Genomic DNA, 20,488 nt, shown 5'->3' on the forward strand with positions numbered 1-20,488 from the left:
AGGATAGAGATTTGTGATTGGTGGGAGGCTAATCGCCAAAATTTAAAGATACAATCCTGCACTAGCGGTAAGCGCAATGAATGAAATGTTTCTCTTCTGCCATATGGATGTTATCAGTATAGGTGCGTTATTTGGACTGCATTGTGGTAGTCGATGAATTGCTATGTGTCTGGTGCTAAGCTGCTTCGATGCGCATGCATGTCCAATGAACTAGTTTGAATTTTTACCTGAAATCTTCTTTGTGCAACTAAATATTGAGGGTGCATGACACGTTTAGCCTTCCGCAATAATTTCTTTAACGCCATTTATCGCCCCATGAAACAGCGCTATTCATATGGACAATTAAAGTGCACTGCCGAGCACTTTCACACCGGTAGTTCACCGTACATCCGTACATACGAAATTTAAAAATCCCATTAAACTTATAAGCTTTTTGATTTTGCATCAAAATTTCATATGCGTTGCAACAAATTTCTGATTTACTTCTTTATTTAGAAGTATAAAAAGGGAATAATGATTAATTTTAGTAAAAACAAAAACAACAAAACTTAAATTAAGCGTTTATATTTTAGTAGAATAATAGTTTTACACATTCAGTAAACTATTATTTAGCTTTGTTTAATTGAAACGGTGTGATTACTGCACAAAAAATATATTACACAATATTCAATGACTACTTTCAAGTTCACCATATATAAAGTGAGCAACTGAAAAAAGCGTAACCATCGCAGGTCATCTTGAACCTGCGTTCCGCGTTCCGTTCTTTTTCTCCAGATTGGCAGGTTCGTTCCGTTCCTCAATTTTCGGAACTATTCCCATCACTATTGCATGCCGAGGAGAATTCTCTCACCGAAAATGCTGTCAGTCGCTGTCAAAGCATGCTGTCAGTTATTTTCTCAGCTGCATTCTCGGTGTATGTAGAAACGCTCTCACGTAAATTGTCCATGCGGCTCGTAGATAATGAGGAATTAATGTGAAAATTAAAAAAAAATGTTTTCTCAGTTTTTATCATCAAAAATGTCGAAAACACAATGAATTATAGAATTAATTCGCGGAATGACACAAAATAACACACTTTAATCTGTTTTTTAACGTTCAATAAGAACTTGCTAAGTCCAATATATATTTTTAAATAATATTTAATCGAAAAAATAGGGTAGATAAATTATATGAACAAATTCAATAAATGTAAACAAAGTTTGAATCCTGGGGACCTTACGTCAAGTGACGAATTGTCAAAATGCACTAGAGTCCACCACCTGATATTTTTAAATCCACCTTGGTCAAGCCATTTACAAATCCGCGTCAATACGAAAGTAACTACACCGCTCGTGTAGCCTGGCAAGAAATGATGGACGAAAAACGGGAGAAGGGAAAACCGATATCCTTCGAACGACACGCACACATGCATTTGCATGCGAATTTCGCTTGACCGGGACTACCCATCTCTCTCGATCTGCCATGATTTGTCTGCTATCGCGCTCATCCAGGTGTTAGGCATCCTCAGTCTGTCCAGAACTTTTGCTGTGGAAGGATGTGCTGGAAGGATGCGTGATTTCTTGTACCCCGTACTTTGGTCGTCTACGTTTTGTGTCGTCTTCCTTCCTCTTCAAATATGGAATGATTTACAGGGTTTTCGAGGATTTTATAGACATGTTCAGCGAGTTGTAGATTCGTCCAGGTATATAATAGACTCTTCCAGCGAGCTATAGAATTGTTCGGAAGTAGGCGTTGACATGTTCCGTTATATTTTTTCTTATCAATTTAATGCGGTATTTGTTTATCGCAATCTGATCAACGACTGTCTTCCGCAGTCCGAGTTACCCCTCCGAGTTACCCCCCTACAATACTATTCTGCCCCAATTCTTACAGGTATAAAAAAAAACTATTGCCTTACTTAATGCACGTCTACACTCTTCAAAAAATATGCCGAGTCTCGGTTAAAAATAACCGTGATTCGTACAACTGAGATCTCGATAAATATAATAATGAGATGATATTATAATGGGGCCCTTCACGATTCTAGTCAGTTTTTTATGGAGTTTGACAGTTGGAGGCTGAAATCATGTAAACACTCCATACAAAACCACACAAAAAAACTAGCCTGCAATTTTCAGTCTAGATTATTATAGCCTCAAAGCTAGAATTAGATTCGAGTACCTGCTCGAAAACACGGTGTTGTTTACATTTACCCCAAGGTGCATTACATAGATCACATGGTGGAATCTAGAATCAAAGTGTATGTAGTCCAGGTGGTCTCATAGTATGTTTTTTAAAACCAAATTTGAATATCACTTTGTGACAGGATGGGTGAAAACTTTTGTTCAAACAAGCTTTCTTCAGGTTTGACGAATACTCAAAACACTCTTAAAATCTTCGTTCACAAGCAGAAGCGATAAAAATCAGCCTTCTAAATTCATACACCTTGGGATAAGCACACCTGTATATTCTACTTACTTAGATAGCTGCTCGAAAACTGCTATACATTTCAAACAGCTGACAGGCTGAAATTTCAAAAAATTTAAGAACATCAGCTTCGTCAGATTTTGAATAGGGAAAAGCGAGGCAAAAAGGGCATGTTAAGCAATTTACTGAATATTCCTTTGAATATTACACATCACACAAATTATTCTTACATTACAATAACAAGCCTCTACTATTTATCCATAAATTAAAATTGCCACAGCCTGAAAATAACTTAAACACATGAAATAAATGTTAAATAAAAGTTTTTTCTTTTTAAAGATACTATTTTGACACGCAGGGCAAAATGGACATATGTAAACAAAACGAGAAACGTCAAAACACTGAGGCAATATGGGCCACAACAACTGCTCTTAGGTAATGGTCTATGCTTTTGCGCACGTTTCGTAAAATATATTCTCGTCCTATCTTTTGTTTTGCTGTTCAGGAAAACCCTTAAAATTCTTCCAAAAATATGCAATCAAAATTAAAACAGTTTTTACACGTTCCAATCTACAAAATCTAATCTTTTGAATCTATGCCTGTTACCATTATTGTGTTACCCCTATATGTCAAAAACATCTGCCCATTTTGCCCCAAGCGTAAGCGCCGTGTCTGTGCGTCATCGCATGCGATTTTATCGCACGTGCTGTCAAACGCTTTTTCGTATAATATTACAATAATTTGGATGATTTTAAGAATTTAACGATTGTCCATTTTACCCCAAGCGTAACTGCCCATTTTGCCCCACGTGAAGCATTTTTGTATTTTTTGTTATATTAGTAAAAATACTCATTCGATTGCCTTACTTTCTTCTGAAAAATATACCATGTAAGACTTCCAAGTTTCTCTGGACACTGGTTTAAGCTTATTTTCGAAGTGGCAAAAATTACATCAATATGCTTGTTCGTTCCCGATTGTAGCACATCACTACTATTGTCCCGATTGTAGCACATCACTACTTTCGCGGATCGCTACAAATTGTTCGACGGGTCATCGATCGTTTCGTCATCACGCACACCATTAAAAAAAAAATGCAGTATAAATAAAGCGGCAAAAGCCAAATTCACTCTTGTCATTTCAAATCCTCGGCAAGCAACACGCTTCGCTCATCTCACCAGCAACTCCTTGGCACACACAAGTGGCACAGAACTCCAAGCAAACCACCCAGCTTGGTACCACGAAAAAGCACACCATCGGCTCTTTTCAGAGCCACCGATTCTTTATTAAGAACATCTTCAAAAAAAAAAAAAAATACAAAAACACAACGTAGGGTTCCGTACCAAACATTTTGGTGCCGACAAACCAGGATTAGATATCCTAAAAAATTGTGTGCGTTCTGTGGCCACCGTGTGTGTTGCAAGTGTAAAGTTGTACACCGGTTTGTTTCATTCGCGGTCGTTTAAGTTTATTCGCGGCACGTAGCGTTTCACAAACGGCACATAGTGTGTATGTGTGCGTTCGCGAATAATTGTGTACCATCCAGGGTACAAAACGCGTACCACAAAGTGTGTGTTCTGTGCGCGTCATTCTCAAACTCATTCGCGGCGCGTAGCGCTTCTCAAAGCGACACATAGTGTGTATGTGTGCGCTCGCGAATACTCGTGTACCACCCACGGTACAAAACGCGTACCACAAAGTGTGTGTTCTGTGCGCGTCATTCTCAAACTCATTCGCGGCGCGTAGCGCTTCTCAAAGCGACACATAGTGTGTATGTGTGCGCTCGCGAATACTCGTGTACCACCCACGGTACAAAACGCGTACCACAAAGTGTGTGTTCTGTGCGCGTCATTCTCAAACTCATTCGCGGCGCGTAGCGCTTCTCAAAGCGACACATAGTGTGTATGTGTGCGCTCGCGAATAATTGTGTACCACTCAGTGTACAAAACGCGTACCACAAAGTGTGTGTTCTGTGCGCGTCATTCTCAAACTCATTCGCGGTACGTAGCGCTTCACAAGCGACACACAGTGTGTGTGTGTGCTCGCGAATAATTGTGTACCACTCAGTGTACAAAACGCGTACCACAAAGCGTGTGTTCTGTGCGCGTCATTCTCAAACTCATTCGCGGTACGTAGCGCTTCACAAGCGACACACAGTGTGTGTGTGTGCTCGCGAATAATCGTGTACCACTCAGTGTACAAAAGGCGCTTCACAATTCGTGTGATCCATGCGCATTATCCTTGGTGCGCTATCTCGCGGCGCATATTCTTCGCAAGACAATCAATAATTGTCTGTGCATTTCGCAAAATTTGTGTACCTCCTCCGAGTACAAAGGGTGCCTCACAACCTGGGTGTTCAAGGCACATTGTTTAGTGCATGCCATTTGCATCGCATACAATTCTACGAAACTTCGCATCAAAGCCTGTGTTTTCAACAATTCTTACTAACCGTGCAGTGCGCGTTGTACTAACAAAGTAAAGTGATTTTTTTTTCTCAAGCAACCGTGTTTGCTCAGTGAACATTAAAAATGACAAAAGCAGACAAGCTTAAGTCACGGCAAGCCAAACGGCAAAGCCTCATTGTGTCTATGCAGCGGCTTGCGCAGTTTGCAAAAGACTATACTCCTCAACAACAACAGCAAATACCCGACCGACTTGATCGGTTGTCGAAAATTTGGGAATGTTTCCAAATGGTGCAGGAAGACTGCGAGGAATGGGACGATTCCGAGAATGCTACCAGCGAAAACGAAGCGTTATTGTCACAAGCAGAGGAGCTTTACTTCGAAACAAAGGCCGCGTTAACAAGCTACATTCCGGAAACAGCAGATCAGGTAAAAGAAGAGGTTACCCGCCCAGCAAACGTAAGTGTTAAACTACCTATCATTTCATTACCTGAATTTTGTGGTGAGCTCACAGAGTGGCTATCCTTTTATGACACCTTTGTTTCACTTGTTCATAATTCTGAAGAAATTTCCAACATCCAAAAATTTCATTACTTGCGTGCGTCCCTCAAAAGGGAAGCTGCCGGAATAATACAACCAATTCCTATAACAGCAGAAAACTATCAGGTGGCTTGGAAAGCTCTTTTGAATCGATATTCCAATAAAGTACATCTTCGTAAAATGCACACACGTGCATTGTTCGAGCTTCAAAGCTAACCAATAGTCACGCCCCAGACTTGCGACAATTGGCTAACCAATTTCAGCTACACATCGATATCTTAAAACAATTAGAGGAGAGCATTCCTGACAACAGCACAATTTTTGTGGAACTTCTTGCTACCAAATTGGATAAAGCAACATTACAAGCATGGGAAGAACACAATTCCCAAGACATCCAGCCAACTCATCCAAATATGACAAACTTCTTGTTGAAAAGAGCTCAAACAATTGAAGCATTAGCGTTGCAGACAGGCAACCGCCCAACCACATCTCATTCGAAAATGGGTATACCTAACCATAAATTTTCCAAGAAAATGAGCACTAACACAATTAGTGTGAAACAGGACAACACACACACTTGTCCTGCATGCAAAAAAAGATGGTCACACGTTGCATCAGTGTCAATCCTTCATCGCTATGCCATGTAAGGCGCGTCAAGCGTTTGTATCACAAAACAAACTCTGTATCAATTGCTTGAGAAGTGGACATTTCTTTCAACAATGCCCTTCTAAGTACTCTTGCCGAATTTGTAAAAGGAAGCATCATTCTATTTTACACTATGAAACGCAAACAAATAATAACCCTGAATCAGAAGGCACCACATCTGAATCAAATATCATGGCAACTTTGCATACAATCAGTTCTGAGCACAGTCCCCAAAACGTGCTTCTCGCAACTGTACTGCTACAAGTGGTCGACAAATATGGCCAAAAACATTTTGCACGAGCCTTATTGGACAATGGTTCACAGCCAAACGCAATTAGTGAAAGATTGTGTCAGCAGTTACATTTAACTCGAAAAAATGTTAATGTTTCCATTGTCGGAGTTGATGGTACAAAAACAAGCGCAAGGTATCAAATACAAGCGGAAGTACAATCGCGAATAAATAATTTCGCAACAACAATGAACTTTCTAGTTTTGAAAAAGGTTGCTAGTGACACTCCAATTACACCAGTACCAGCTCATTTTTGGAATGTACCTGCTTCATATCAACTTGCTGATCCTCACTTCAGCACACCAGGGCGCATTGACATGATCATTGGGGCAGGACATTTTTATTCATTGCTAGGTCCAGGAAGACAAAAATTACCAAACAACAACCAACTTGTTGAAACTGTGTTTGGATGGATTATGACCGGCAACATTCCATCCAAAAATCAAAACGAAGTTACATGTCACGTAGTAACCATGCATCCCACCATTGAAGAACAAATAGAACGATTTTGGAAGATAGACGAACTTCACAATTCAAGTTATAGTCTCAACGAAAGAGAATGCGAAAACCATTTCAAAGAAACAGTCTCCCGCGACCACAATGGTCGATATATAGTTGAAATGCCAAAACATCCTGATATCACTCAAATGCTTGGTGATTCTAAAAACACAGCTATGCGCAGATTTCAACTACTTGAAAAAAGATTAGAAAGCGATACACATCTCAAGGCTCAATATCACAAGTTTATACATGAATATATGACGTTGGGGCACATGACTCTAGTCCCAAGAGAACGGGAAGATTGTTCAGGAGCATTTTATCTTCCCCACCATCCTGTGCTGAAGGATTCTAGCTCTACCACCAAGGTCAGAGTTGTGTTTGACGGCTCTGCCAAAACCAGTACCGGTAAATCACTGAACGATGCCTTACTAGTTGGGCCGGTGGTACAGGAAGAATTATTGACATTAATTATCAGATTTCGAAAATATGAAATAGCACTCATAGCTGACATCGAAAAGATGTATCGGCAGGTTACTATGAATCCAACTGATCGACACCTACAGAGAATTTTGTGGAGATTTGACAACTCTCAGCCCATTCGAACTTATGAGTTAGGAACCGTAACCTACGGCCTAGCTCCTTCAGCCTTCTTAGCAACGCGCACTCTAATACAACTTGCCAATGATGAAGGTGATACGTATCTCAAAGCTCGTTCCGTGATTAAAGAAAACGTATACGTAGATGATTTGCTAGCAGGAGCAAATAACATCCCAGAAACAATTGAACTACGCAATCAACTGAATGCTTTGCTACAGAAGGGTGGCTTTCTCCTTCGCAAATGGTGTTCCAACGCTCCAGCAGTATTAGCTGACCTACCACCTGAACTTGTTGCCACCCATTCTTCCGTCAATTTTGATCCAGATGAAAGTATCAAAACCTTGGGCATATGCTGGGAGCCTATGTCAGACAAATTTCGTATCAACATAAACATTAATATAATCAAGAGCCCTTATACCAAACGAAAGGTTCTATCAACCATAGCACCACTATATGATCCACTTGGATTGATTACCCCTATAACTATACGAGCTAAAATACTAATGCAACAATTGTGGCTATTGAACTTGGATTGGGATTCAACAATTTCCCCATCATTACAAAATTCATGGGCAGAATTTCTCGAGCAAATCCCTACACTTACTAACTTTCGAATTGACCGTTTTGCTTTTCAACCACACTATGAACAAATTGAAATCCATTGTTTTTCCGACGCTTCTGAAAGTGCTTACGGTGCGTGTGTGTATGTACGCACAGAAGACAAACACGGTTCCGCACGCGTAAATTTACTAACATCAAAATCGCGAGTTGCTCCATTGAAACCTTTAACCATTCCACGATTGGAATTATCTGCTGCATTACTTGGAGCTAGACTATTCAAAAAGGTACAACATGCATTAGATATTCCACTTGACACATGCTATTTCTGGTCGGACTCTACTGTTACTCTTGGTTGGCTAAAAGCTACTCCTAGAACATGGAAAACTTTCGTAGCTAATCGAGTAGCTGAAATACAAGAACTAACTCATGGCTTCCAATGGCAACATGTTTCTGGCAAGGAAAACCCAGCTGATATGATATCTAGAGGAGTGGCGGTGAATGAATTCCTCAGTAGTGATCTATGGCGGCATGGTCCCTCCTGGCTTCGTGAACCCAAAGACTCTTGGCCCTTGCAAACCCCGGATAACAACATCACCGTAGAGGACGAACGAAAGGTATCTGTCCTAACAACTCAAGTGACTGAAATAAATCCAATATTTCAACGTTTTTCTACACTACAACCATTACTTCGTATTATTGGTTTCTGTTTGCGATTCATCAACAACACTCGCAAATCAAATAAAAGAATATCGCTAAATGTTCTACTGGTAAAGGAGATACAACATGCTAAACGAGCCCTATGCAAAATGGTACAAGCTACTGAATTTTCTGTTGAACTACAAGCCTTAAAAAGAAATGAAGGGTTAGCTAAGGTTTCTTCTATTCGACTTCTTAATCCATTTATTGGCAACGATGGATTAATACGCGTTGGTGGCCGGTTGCGCCATTCTGATCTGAGCCACGATGCTAAGCATCCCATCCTCATGCCAGCTTTCCATCCTTTCACTCGCCTTCTAATCATGGATCATCATCTGAAAACAATGCACGGCGGAGTGAGCATGACATTATCATCTATTCGTGAAGAAATATGGCCATTGAACGGCATGAGAGCCGTTAGAAGTGTAACTCGAACTTGTTTTAATTGTGTAAGAGCTAATCCCACCCCAATAATCCAACCTATTGGTCAATTACCAATATCACGTGTAACAATAAATGAAGTTTTCTCCTGCGTTGGTGTGGATTACTGTGGTCCACTTTATTTGCGTCCATCTCATCGCAAGGCTGCATCTCCAAAAGCATATTTATGCGTATTTGTTTGTATGAGCACCAAGGCTGTACATTTAGAACTCGCAGGTGACTTGAGTACCACCACTTTTTGATGGCCTTGGATCGATTCGTATCACGACGAGGAAAACCGAAAAACATATACTCAGATAATGGTACCAACTTTATTGGTGCAAAGAATGCATTGCATGAAATTTATCAATTCCTTCATAAAGATAATAATAAAATAACTAATCACTTGTCTAACGAAAACATTCAGTGGCATCTAATACCACCACGCGCTCCCAATTTCGGTGGACTTTGGGAAGCCGCAGTTAAGGTAGCAAAAACTCATCTAGTTCGGCAGCTTGGCACAGCTCAACTTTCATACGAATCCATGTGTACTCTATTAACAAAAATTGAAGGATGTATGAATTCAAGACCACTATTACCACTTTCACAAGATCCAAATGATTTATCACCTTTAACACCAGCACACTTTTTATTACTCAGAGATCCCCAGGCATTGCCTGAATCCGATTTACAGCATATACCAACTAACCGACTATCCCACTATCAATTGATACAGAAGTTATCTCAAAACTTTTGGCTTAGATGGACCAAGGAGTATTTAACATCATTGCATAATCAACGTAACATCAGCCGTAAACAACATAAACTTTCCATAGGCGACTTGGTAATCATGAAAGACGATCAACTACCTCCATTGAAGTGGCCTTTGGCACGCATTGTATCATTGCATTTAGGACCTGATGCTGTGGCACGAGTAGCTACCCTTCGGACCGCTTCTGGAATCATGAAAAGACCAGTCTCCAAGATATGTGCCTTAGAGTGCCACAACGAGGACTAAGTTTTGGGAATTATTCCCAAAAGGTGGCCGGTATGTTCGTTCCCGATTGTAGCACATCACTACTATTGTCCCGATTGTAGCACATCACTACTTTCGCGGATCGCTACAAATTGTTCGACGGGTCATCGATCGTTTCGTCATCACGCACACCATTAAAAAAAAATGCATTATAAATAAAGCGGCAAAAGCCAAATTCACTCTTGTCATTTCAAATCCTCGGCAAGCAACACGCTTCGCTCATCTCACCAGCAACTCCTTGGCACACACAAGTGGCACAGAACTCCAAGCAAACCACCCAGCTTGGTACCACGAAAAAGCACACCATCGGCTCTTTTCAGAGCCACCGATTCTTTATTAAGAACATCTTCAAAAAAAAAAAAAAAAATACAAAACACAACGTAGGGTTCCGTACCAAACAATGCTACTAAATCTTATTTTGCATGTTTTTTGTTTGTTTTTTTTTATATAAAAAGGTTATACAGCTTACATGGTGTTCATAGAACACTCTAATGAATACATTTTGAGGATTGGATAGTATCTTTGTAGTGAAATAATGCATAAGTAGAAGGTGCCCATTTTGCTCTGCTTTCCCCTACTCTGTTTTTAATCACTTTTTGCATCGTATTGCATTCAAACAAAACCAGCTTTCTTATTTTGCTCATTAGTACCATTAATTAATTAATTATTAGATTTACCTTATGTACATCCCCCGCGGTACAAATATATTGTGAATTAATAAATGAAATGAAATACTTTTGCTGCCACCCTGTATGAGCATCTTCTCCCTATACAAAACGAAGTAAGAGGTGACGCTCACGTTACGCTCACGTTACGCTCATAGGTGACACGATTGCTCACTATAGGATCTTCCTGTACGAAAAAGTTACTCGCTATAGAACGGTTTTGCTAACCAACTATGGGTGCTTGGATGATTTTTATTTCTTTGTGGTGTTTCCATTCTCCGAGGCATCAAGCAATGGTAGAGTGATTGAATCATTAATACATTCATATCAAAAGACATCATTTATCATGCGTAGTACATTTTATCATGCGTAGTAGTGTTTTATTGTGTAGTTGAAAACGTTTAAATAAAAAGACTTGCTTCGAACTATCATGTACTTGCTTCCTGTACCATAATCCAAATGCAGTCAAATGCTTGCTTGAAAGGATTGCCAAATCGAACTCTATGAACGTTTAACAATTGCAATTTTTCATTGCACATTAACCCAAAAATGCTGGGTACCATGCAAAATAGTGGAACCATCGGAGCTGCATAACTAGGACTAAGTGAACAACTTTAAAACATGCATATAACGGGTTTATATTTCCCACGGAATAATATACAATAGTAATATACACGGAATAAGGACATTCCTGGGCTATGGGTTTTTGGAAAATTCAGGTATAGTCATTACTGGAGACGTTATCAAAACAAAACTTCTACAAGAAATGCCAGCCACATCCACTGAACCAGCGTTTGTTGCAAAAAGGAAAGTTTCTGGAAAAAAATTAAAGAACAGAATCCTCCGAAAGGGCCGAGATGTCGGAAATGTTCCAAGTACGGCCATATAGCAAAGGATTGCTACAGTTCGAAAAAGGAAAATACGTTTTGCACAGTGCTTTCTACTATCGGGACAGCCAACGGCGAAGATTGGTATTTTGACTCGGGAGCTAGTGTTCACATGACACGAAACGCGCTCCTACAAAATCTGAAGCCATCCAATGGTACTGTGGTAGCGGCTAACGGCGGTAATATGAAAATCACCGGAACGGGATCGTACATAGCGAAGCCTTCGTGTAGCAACGATGAGATTCCTGTTTGTGATGTTCAAGTATTACCAGACCTATCAGTGAATCTATTGTCCGTCAACCAGATCGTCAGGAAAGGATACATTGTCGTTTTTAACAACGATGGATGCAAAGTGATTGGCAAAGATGGCGATGTGGTAGCTACCGGCAGCCATGAAAACGACCTTTTCAAGCTTCAAGAACGCCAGCAAGGTAAGAAAAATGCTTTGGAGGTTTCATCTACAGGAAGCTTGGAGTTATGGCATCAGCGGATGGGACACCTAAACATCAACGGTGTGCACAGCCTCGCTAACGGATTGGCAGATGGAGTCAATATCGACGGAGGAAGCATGGCCGACTGTAAGGTGTGTCCGATGGGCAAACAGAGTCGCCACCCGTTCAGCAAGGAAGGATCGCGTGCGTTTGAGATATTAAATTTAGTTCATTCTGATATCTGTGGACCGATGGAGGTTAAGTCACTAGGTGGAAACCGTTATTTTATTGTCTTTATTGACGATAAATCCCGCCGGATGTGGACATACTTTTTAAAAACTAAATCGGAATCTGAGGTTGCGCAAGTTTTCCATGATTTCCACGCAATGGCGGAACGGCAATCCGGAAGAAAGCTTAAGGTCCTCCGAACAGATAACGGTAAAGAGTACGTAAATGCTACATTCAAAAAAACATCTGAATAGGCACGGAATAGTTCATCAAAAATCCAATGCGTACACCCCGGAACAAAACGGTATGGCGGAACGAGCGAACAGATCGATCGTAGAACGTGCAAGGTGCATGATTTACATGGCTAAGCTTGCAAAACATTTTTGGGCGGAAGCTGTGGCAATGGCTGTATATTTGCTGAATCGTTCCCCAACCAAAGGCAACGAAGTAACTCCGGAGGAAGCATGGACAGGAAAGAAACCCAACCTTTCCCATTTAAGGATATTTGGAACACGTGCGATGGTTCTAGTACCAAAACAATATCGAAAAAAATGGGATCCAAAGTCAGAAGAGTGCATTTTCACCGGAATTGACGAACATACCAAAGGGTATCGATTGTTCAATTTGAGGTCCAGGAAAATTGTCATCAGCCGGGAAGTGAAATTCATCGATGAAGGTGTCGCTATTCCTTTCGAAGAAAACTCGAACGTAAAAAAGATTATTCTTTTGGAACACGAAGAGACGATTTCTCTTGCACCGAGCATTCCTTCGACTGAAACACCGCCGAGTGAGGAAGATAGCGATAACGATGCCTTCAGTGAATTTTCCAATGAGGTTGGAGATTTTAGCGAAGATTCCGACGGAACATTGGTTGATTCTGATGATGCTGCTGATATTTCTATGATTGACGAGACCACCGTGCTCCCACCGCGACAAGATTCACATCCACCAAGGTCACCGGTGTTGAGGCGCAGCGGTCGGGAGCACAGATTGCCAGGCAAGTACAATGATTTTGTTATTTCAACAAAAGGTCTGCCTAGTTCCTTTCCTTCTCAGCATGAATCCAACAGCTGCCAAACTAGTGGTTCATCGACAGCGATCCGGAGCCAGGAAGGAATAAACAATGCTGAGGAAACAGAGGAAAGCAGTTCACGAGCAGCTAGAGAATTTGGTGGTATTGCCATGACCGAATCCAACGCCAGGAGGGAAGTTAAAGATGACGATCCTGTTAGCCATCAGGATGCTTTGTCGCGTAACGACTCCGAACGATGGAAGGTAGCGATGGAAGAAGAGTACCAGGCGCTAATGGAAAACAACACGTGGAGTTTATCAGCGCTGCCAGAAGGAAGAAAAGCAATTAAGTGCAAATGGGTGTTCAAGACCAAGAATGATGCTGCTGGAAACATCGATCGCTACAAGGCACGGTTAGTGATCAAAGGATTTTCTCAGCGAAAGGGGGTGGACTACGACGAAACCTACTCCCCAGTGGTACGTCACAGTTCACTGAGATACCTTTTTGCGTTCGCTGCTAGACACAATCTTATGGTAGATCAGATGGATGCCATCACCGCTTTTCTCCAAGGTGATCTAGATCAGGAGATATATATGGAGCAACCCCCATGCTTTGAGCAGCATAATAAGCGAACAATGGTGTGCCGCCTAAACAAAGCTCTATACAGCCTAAAACAATCAAGCCGGGTGTGGAATGTGAAATTAGACACAACGCTCAAGAAGCTAGGCTTGAAGCAATCGAAATACGACACATGTGTCTACTTCAAGATTGACAAAGGCAAAATTTTATTTGTTGCAATCTATGTGGATGACTTGATGATTTTTTCAAATAACGTGGACATGAAAAATCAATTGAAGGTGTAGTTAAGCAATACGTTCAAAATGAAAGATCTCGGACCAGCAAAAAGTTGCCTAGCGATCCGTATTACATATTCGGAAGATGGAATAGCGCTGGATCAGGAAGCCTATATTGAAACAGTCTTAGCCAGATTCAACATGCAAGATTCGAAAGCCACGTCCACTCCGATGAACATTGCCATCAAACTTACGTCAAAAATGTCGCCTCAAACGGAAGAAGAGCTACAACAAATGGCTAATATACCGTATCAAGAAGCCGTAGGATGCCTAATGTATCTTGCTCAATGTACCAGACCTGACATCCTGTTTGCTATCATACATCTGAGTCGGTACAACACCAACCCCGGATCAAGTCACTGGCAGGCCGTCAAACATTTGATACGGTATCTCAGAGGGACATCTTCTATGAAATTGAAGTATTTCTCCTCTGGTGATAATAAGATAGTCGGCTATTCAGATGCTGATTGGGCCGCTGACGCAGATGATCGTAAATCAACAAGTGGATATATATATATATATATATATATATATATATATATATATATATATATATATATATATATATATATATATATATATATATATATATATATATATATATATATATATATATATATATATTGAATATATATTCAAAATCCAAGGAGGAGCGGTTTTCTTGGAGTTGCAAACGACAAGCAACTGTGGCGTTATCCACATGTGAGGCAGAAAACAAATTACTTAAAATAATACTCAACGTCCCACCTTGGTACAGAACTAGCGATTTGCACTCAAGAACAAAAACATCTAAAGTAAAAGATTACATCGACAAAATATCCAGGCAATACATCATCAAATGTCAAATGAACGAAAACTCTTTGGTACAAAACCTTGCACTATAGTTCTATCAAAACATTAAAGCATTTAAATCCTAATGAATAATTCATCATTAATACATAGCTTAGGTCGTAGGATTAATGTAGAATTAAAATAGGTTAGTTAGGATTAGTTTCATTCAAAAATTTTGCTCGGGGGTTTTTTTCTTCTAATTTTTCCAACAACGACAATCCTAAACACAAAAAAAAAGTTTAAAAAATTCACCTTGGCAGGGCTAGCTAAACTGTTCAAACAATGAGGAAAGAAAACGAATTCGAACCCATTACAAATCTACAAGAGTACCCATTGTACACTGTACACAAATTTCAAATCAATAAAAACTTGTATACTACTACTACTACTACCACATGTGAGGCAGAGTATATGGCATTATCTGCAGCTGTACAAGAAGGGTCCTGGTGGCAGGGACTCTTAACGCAGTTTGGTAAGCATGACCCAATCAAGTTGTTTTGTGATAATCAAAGCACAATATGTATTGCTAAAAATGGTGGATACACACCAAGAACCAAACATATTGACATTAGACATCATTTTATACGAGATGCGTTGGATCGAAAAATTGTGCAGCTCGATTATGTGAATACCGAAGATTAGGTTGCAGATGGATTAACGAAACCACTACAACGCATTAAATTAGAACGTAACCGGACATTGATGGGTATAACAAAATAATCGGCTTAAGGAGGAGTGTTATGAGTTTATAGTATGCTGATATTTTGTATCACGAATAACTTTAATCATAGTAACCTATGATTCACTGTGGTTATAAGTTTTCTATTAAATACATTCATTCTGTTCCTAACCATACAATTCGCTGGTTGTTTGCACTACTGCCAATAGATTTGAATGCATCGTACAGATAGTGATAATGTTTCGTTCTACTTAACATAATGACGATTTTTAGGCTATTTTTTCCTTGTTGCAAAATCCGCACCAATAAAGAGTAAGGACGCGCTAAATCCACCAAAAAAGCAAATTCCGCGCAAGCTGTAACACTGAGCTGTAGCTCTGAAAATGTTATCAATGCCCGGTTTTTATTGATAAATTCCCGATTTTCCGGCTTTTCCATGAAAAATAAAATTCCCTGCTAATTTACGGTTTCCCGGTTTTCCTGGTTGAGTGGCCTCCTGGTTATACGAGTGCCTTGACCAACCGGATGCCGAATATACATGGTTTTATGAGCAGCAGTAAGAACCCTTCCATGAACGTATCGTTCAATACGACGCTGTTTCGTATGATGCCGCTTATATTGCCGCCAATACCATCCCGCTAGACCTCTTGATGTAGGGGGATATCCGCTGCCAAGACAGAAAGGTAGTGGTGGTATATCATCGGGCATCCGTCATCGAACACGGGCTGATTCACTGACCACGATTCGCTAGGACCCGACAAGAGATGCAGTAGCCACTACATCGTCTCGGAGATGTGCACCAACCGCGACACCTGGGAATCCGTAGGCGCTTCTGACAGGACATCGTCTCCACCCAGCAAAGAAGGAATTTGGAGCATCTACCAACGACAAGGTGATAATGGAGGTCCGTCCAGTTGGACCAGCCACAGCCGGCTCCACAAACGTCACCATTGTTTTTTAACTTAACTGGTCCCTTCTCTTCCTTGCTATTCCCTGCTTCCCTTCCATTTCCTTTTAATGTTTTTCCTCTTTTTATCGTTTCTTTTCCTCTAAGATATTTCAATTCAGGATAGCTGCGGTTTGCCTGAAATGGAGACAACAAGCATAGACCCGCCAACAGAAATGCTGGTTGGATTGAGGTTAGAACCCGAGCTTCATCCCGGAAGGCTCAGAAACGCAAGTATAGGATCGTTGCAGCCGATATGTGTCGGATACCTGGATGCACCGCACGCACTCCACAGCTTGAAATAATATACCTCACCGCGAATCGGCAGGATTAGGATTGGGTCGAATTGAGAGAGCCTGTCTGATAGGACATTGGAGCCACTCTTGGTACAATAACATTTAGTTGTAGAATTTAAGAGAAGCTGAATGGTGAATTGGTTCTAATTTTAAGTGAACTTACGGTATATTAGTTGTAGTTTGCACTTTTCTGCATGTTGATAATTTGGATAGAGTTAGAAGCACCCGATGAAAGTTGGTAAGGTCGTACAACATGGTCGGTTCGAACAGATCCGCTTCCTTCAAGCCAAAGTTGGTTTTGCATGCTTCTAGAAACAGTTTAATATTTTGTATGCAAAGAAACTAAAGAAAATACTATTAATTTGAGTTTTATAATTTAAACTCAACAAGATACAAGTGGAAATTTCGTTTGCCATATCACAGCATTTTAGAATACATACGTGTGCCATTTGAGGTTTACGATTGAAATCTTTTCTATCGAAAGACGACGGATCGAAAAAATTTGCTAAATTACACAGCAGCACTCCGTCTCGGAGAATGGTTGCGAGGACTTTAATATCCGAGTCTAGGTGATTGGCACGGTGGTCATTTGGAATTATATTGCAGCGCGTGAGCCAGGCGGCACATTCACGCCACAACTCGGCAACCATCGTGTTGGAAGTAGCAGTAACTGTGGCCATCACATTACACAAAAAGATATAATATAACTTTGTCGCCCACGCCCAGATATTCTTTGATATCAGCAGAGCCTTTCTTCAGACGATGACAATTGGGAAAGAAGGAAATTGTGCGCGAAAAACAGAAGAAAATGTAAACAACGCACTACTTTAAACGTAAACGAAATAGATCCATAATGATATGGAAGTGCGAGCGATATTGTTCCATTCCTATTTGTTTCCACTTGTTTTTCACAATCTTCTTCGTTGCTGCGTTTTGTTGTTTTGTGTAGCACATAGGAGTGTGTTTGGTCATATTCGGTGAAAGATCGTTTTTACAGGGTTTATGGCAACCTGTGTGGCCAGATTATTTTTGTTGTTTTCGGTAGGTGCATCAAAATTTTATCGGTAGTTTTCGGTAGGAGTTTAAGGCGGCGCTCTGGGACCAATCGAACGAGACAAACAAACACGACTCTGTTCGATAGGTGCTCTGTCAGCTGTTCGATGTCTTATAGACCTGTCATGATGCACTGCAATACGCCTTTCTTTTCGTCTCGAAAATGAAGCATTTTCATAGTTTAAATGAATATCCACCTACAGGGGGAAGATTCAACTCATAATTTACTAGTTATTCACATCTATAATAACATAGAAATCATTCAAATTTAATATTGAAAAATGTAAACAAACGTCCATGCCAAAACACATACAGTGCATACACATGGATTATGTACACACAATAGTTTAATACGTTTCAATCCTTTATATTTGATGTTATAATTGATTGAAAAGTTTAACAATAATTATTGATAGCTATTTTAAATATTTTGCACGCAATTTAAAGAAGAAAAAGAAACAAACTACGTAAACAAACTTAAAAATGTCCCGAATTGAATTCTATCTACTGTAGCTGTGAAGCGTTTGACAGCCAAGGTACTCACAGCACAGGTGGGTATCGAACATCACAGACAGAATCAACTGACATGTTCGACTCGACGTTTGTCTTGTTTGTTTGTTTGTGTCTGACAGTGCACCTCCATATGATTATATGGGTTTGTTCGTGTCGGATGTCGTGTTCGATTGCTGCTAGAGCGCCGCCTAAGGCTGGAAATAGACGAACCGAGATCGTCGCGGTACCGCGAAATTCGCGCCTTGTTTATAACAGTTGTAGAACAGTTGAGCTGTCAAATCTTCCGCGCCTCCAATTGCGCCTGCTGTTTCGCAGAGATACCCAACTTCGGTATTACTGAGATTTTCGCGGTTGCGTGAACCGATTATTTTTACTTTTTCTGGCGGATTTATGTAAAAACTCGTGTCGAGAAATGAGTTTTGTATTTTATTTTGCATAAACTATTTGAAATAAATAATTTGATTCGCAAATTGATAGAAAAATATTTCTTCTTGGCACATTCAATCGTCACCAGACCTCGGATGGTTCCATACACGAACCACGATTATCTGGCCTATCTGTCAGATTTTATAACATAATTGACAGCTCAAGTCATACGCGATTTTCGCGGTACCGCGATGATCTCGGTTCGTCTATTTCCAGCCTTAGGCCGCAAATACACGACGCGCGTTTCCGCGGGCGCGTTCAAACGCGTTCAAACGCGCTACCGCGAAAATCTCAGCAATACCGAAGTTGAGTATCTCTGTGAAACAGCAGGCGCGATTGGAGGCGCGGAAGTTTTTGACAGCTCTACTGTTCTACAACTGTTATAAACAAGGCGCGAATTTCGCGGTACCGCGACGATCTCGGTTCGTCTATTTCCAGCCTAAGATTTTTTCGGTAGTTTTCGGTAGGCTTTGAAGTGTTGTGAGGGGGGTGGGAAGGGGTTTCGGAGATGGAAGCTAATCTGTCCCATGAAGAGCAGCACGAGAAAACACATCTTTCATTTATTTAAAGGAGATAGTTTAGGTTAGGTTCATAGCGGTCACATGAGGCCTTTCTAAACTGTCGATCTGAAAATTGTACTAGGGAATCTAACCCAACAAATGATTGGGACGCTCTAACAGCAATCGAACGCGACATCGAACATGAAAAATATATGGAATTTTACATGTTCGATGTAATAACCCGAACAAATCGAACATGTCAAGCCCTATACATTTTTCATGTTCGATGTCGTGTTCTATTGCTGATAGAGCGCTTACATTATCTGTCAAATTGCATATAAAATTTTATCAGCGCGTTCGACTTCATGAAGTGCAGACACGGGCCTTAGTTATCTCTGTTGAACTTCTGGTTCTGGTTGCTAGTGATTTCCATATAGAGTTCAATATATTAAGTGGTTTGAGAAATGGTTATATGACTTTTTGGTCAGTATTACGAAAAAATCTGTGATTTTCGATAGGAAAAATGAAAAATCGATAGTTTTAGAGCGGTCATCTGTGAATCGGTTGGCATATAAAAAATCGGTAGGAATACAGATAAATCGGTATTTCTAGTCACTCTGATGGCAACTATCAGCAGTGTGGCCAGATAGTTTTGGCGGTTTTCGGTAGGAGCAAAATGAGTGTACAGTCTGTTCCAAGGATAATGTATTTAAAAGGTTGATTTCTATCGCTTTTGCTGGGCGACATTGTGGGGGACATCTGTCAATCTCTGCATACAAATTTCATTACCCCGCACCAGCCCTCCCCGATTTTTATACCGGAGCCTCAGGAAGAGAAATGTCAAGTCGAGAAATGTCATTTTGCTCTGAACAACTTCACCTTGTCATTTATAACACCTTGCGTACGACGAAATCGCACTCCGACGCAAGGATAATGTATTTAGAAGGTTGATTTTTATCGTTTTTGCTGGGCGACATTGTGGGGGACATCTGTCACTCTCTGCATACAAATTTCAATACCCCGCACCAGCCCTCCCCGATTTTTATACCGGAGCAAGGTGTTATAAATGACAAGGTG

At 40.5% G+C, this 20,488-nt stretch overlaps 1 protein-coding gene across 2 annotated transcripts in view; it reads right to left on the reverse strand.

Annotated features, from left to right (window-relative positions):
* The window catches only part of LOC120900637 (protein vav), a 59,958-nt gene extending 42,072 nt beyond the window's left edge, over positions 1-17,886 (reverse strand). Inside the window, exons 1-2 of one of the 2 annotated variants that reach the window (XM_040307916.1) lie at positions 17,360-17,886; positions 17,083-17,261 (exon numbers count right to left, since the gene is read on the reverse strand). In XM_040307916.1, the coding sequence (XP_040163850.1) occupies positions 17,083-17,261; positions 17,360-17,599 (419 nt within the window). In that variant the 5' untranslated portion in view covers positions 17,600-17,886. The remainder of the gene's footprint in view (positions 1-17,082; positions 17,262-17,359) is intronic. The other variant, XM_040307917.1, reaches the window with a different exon arrangement.
* Between the last annotated feature and the right edge of the window lie 2,602 nt (positions 17,887-20,488).

The sequence above is a fragment of the Anopheles arabiensis genome, chromosome 3, assembly GCF_016920715.1.
Source record: "Anopheles arabiensis isolate DONGOLA chromosome 3, AaraD3, whole genome shotgun sequence".
NCBI lineage: Eukaryota > Metazoa > Arthropoda > Insecta > Diptera > Culicidae > Anopheles > Anopheles arabiensis.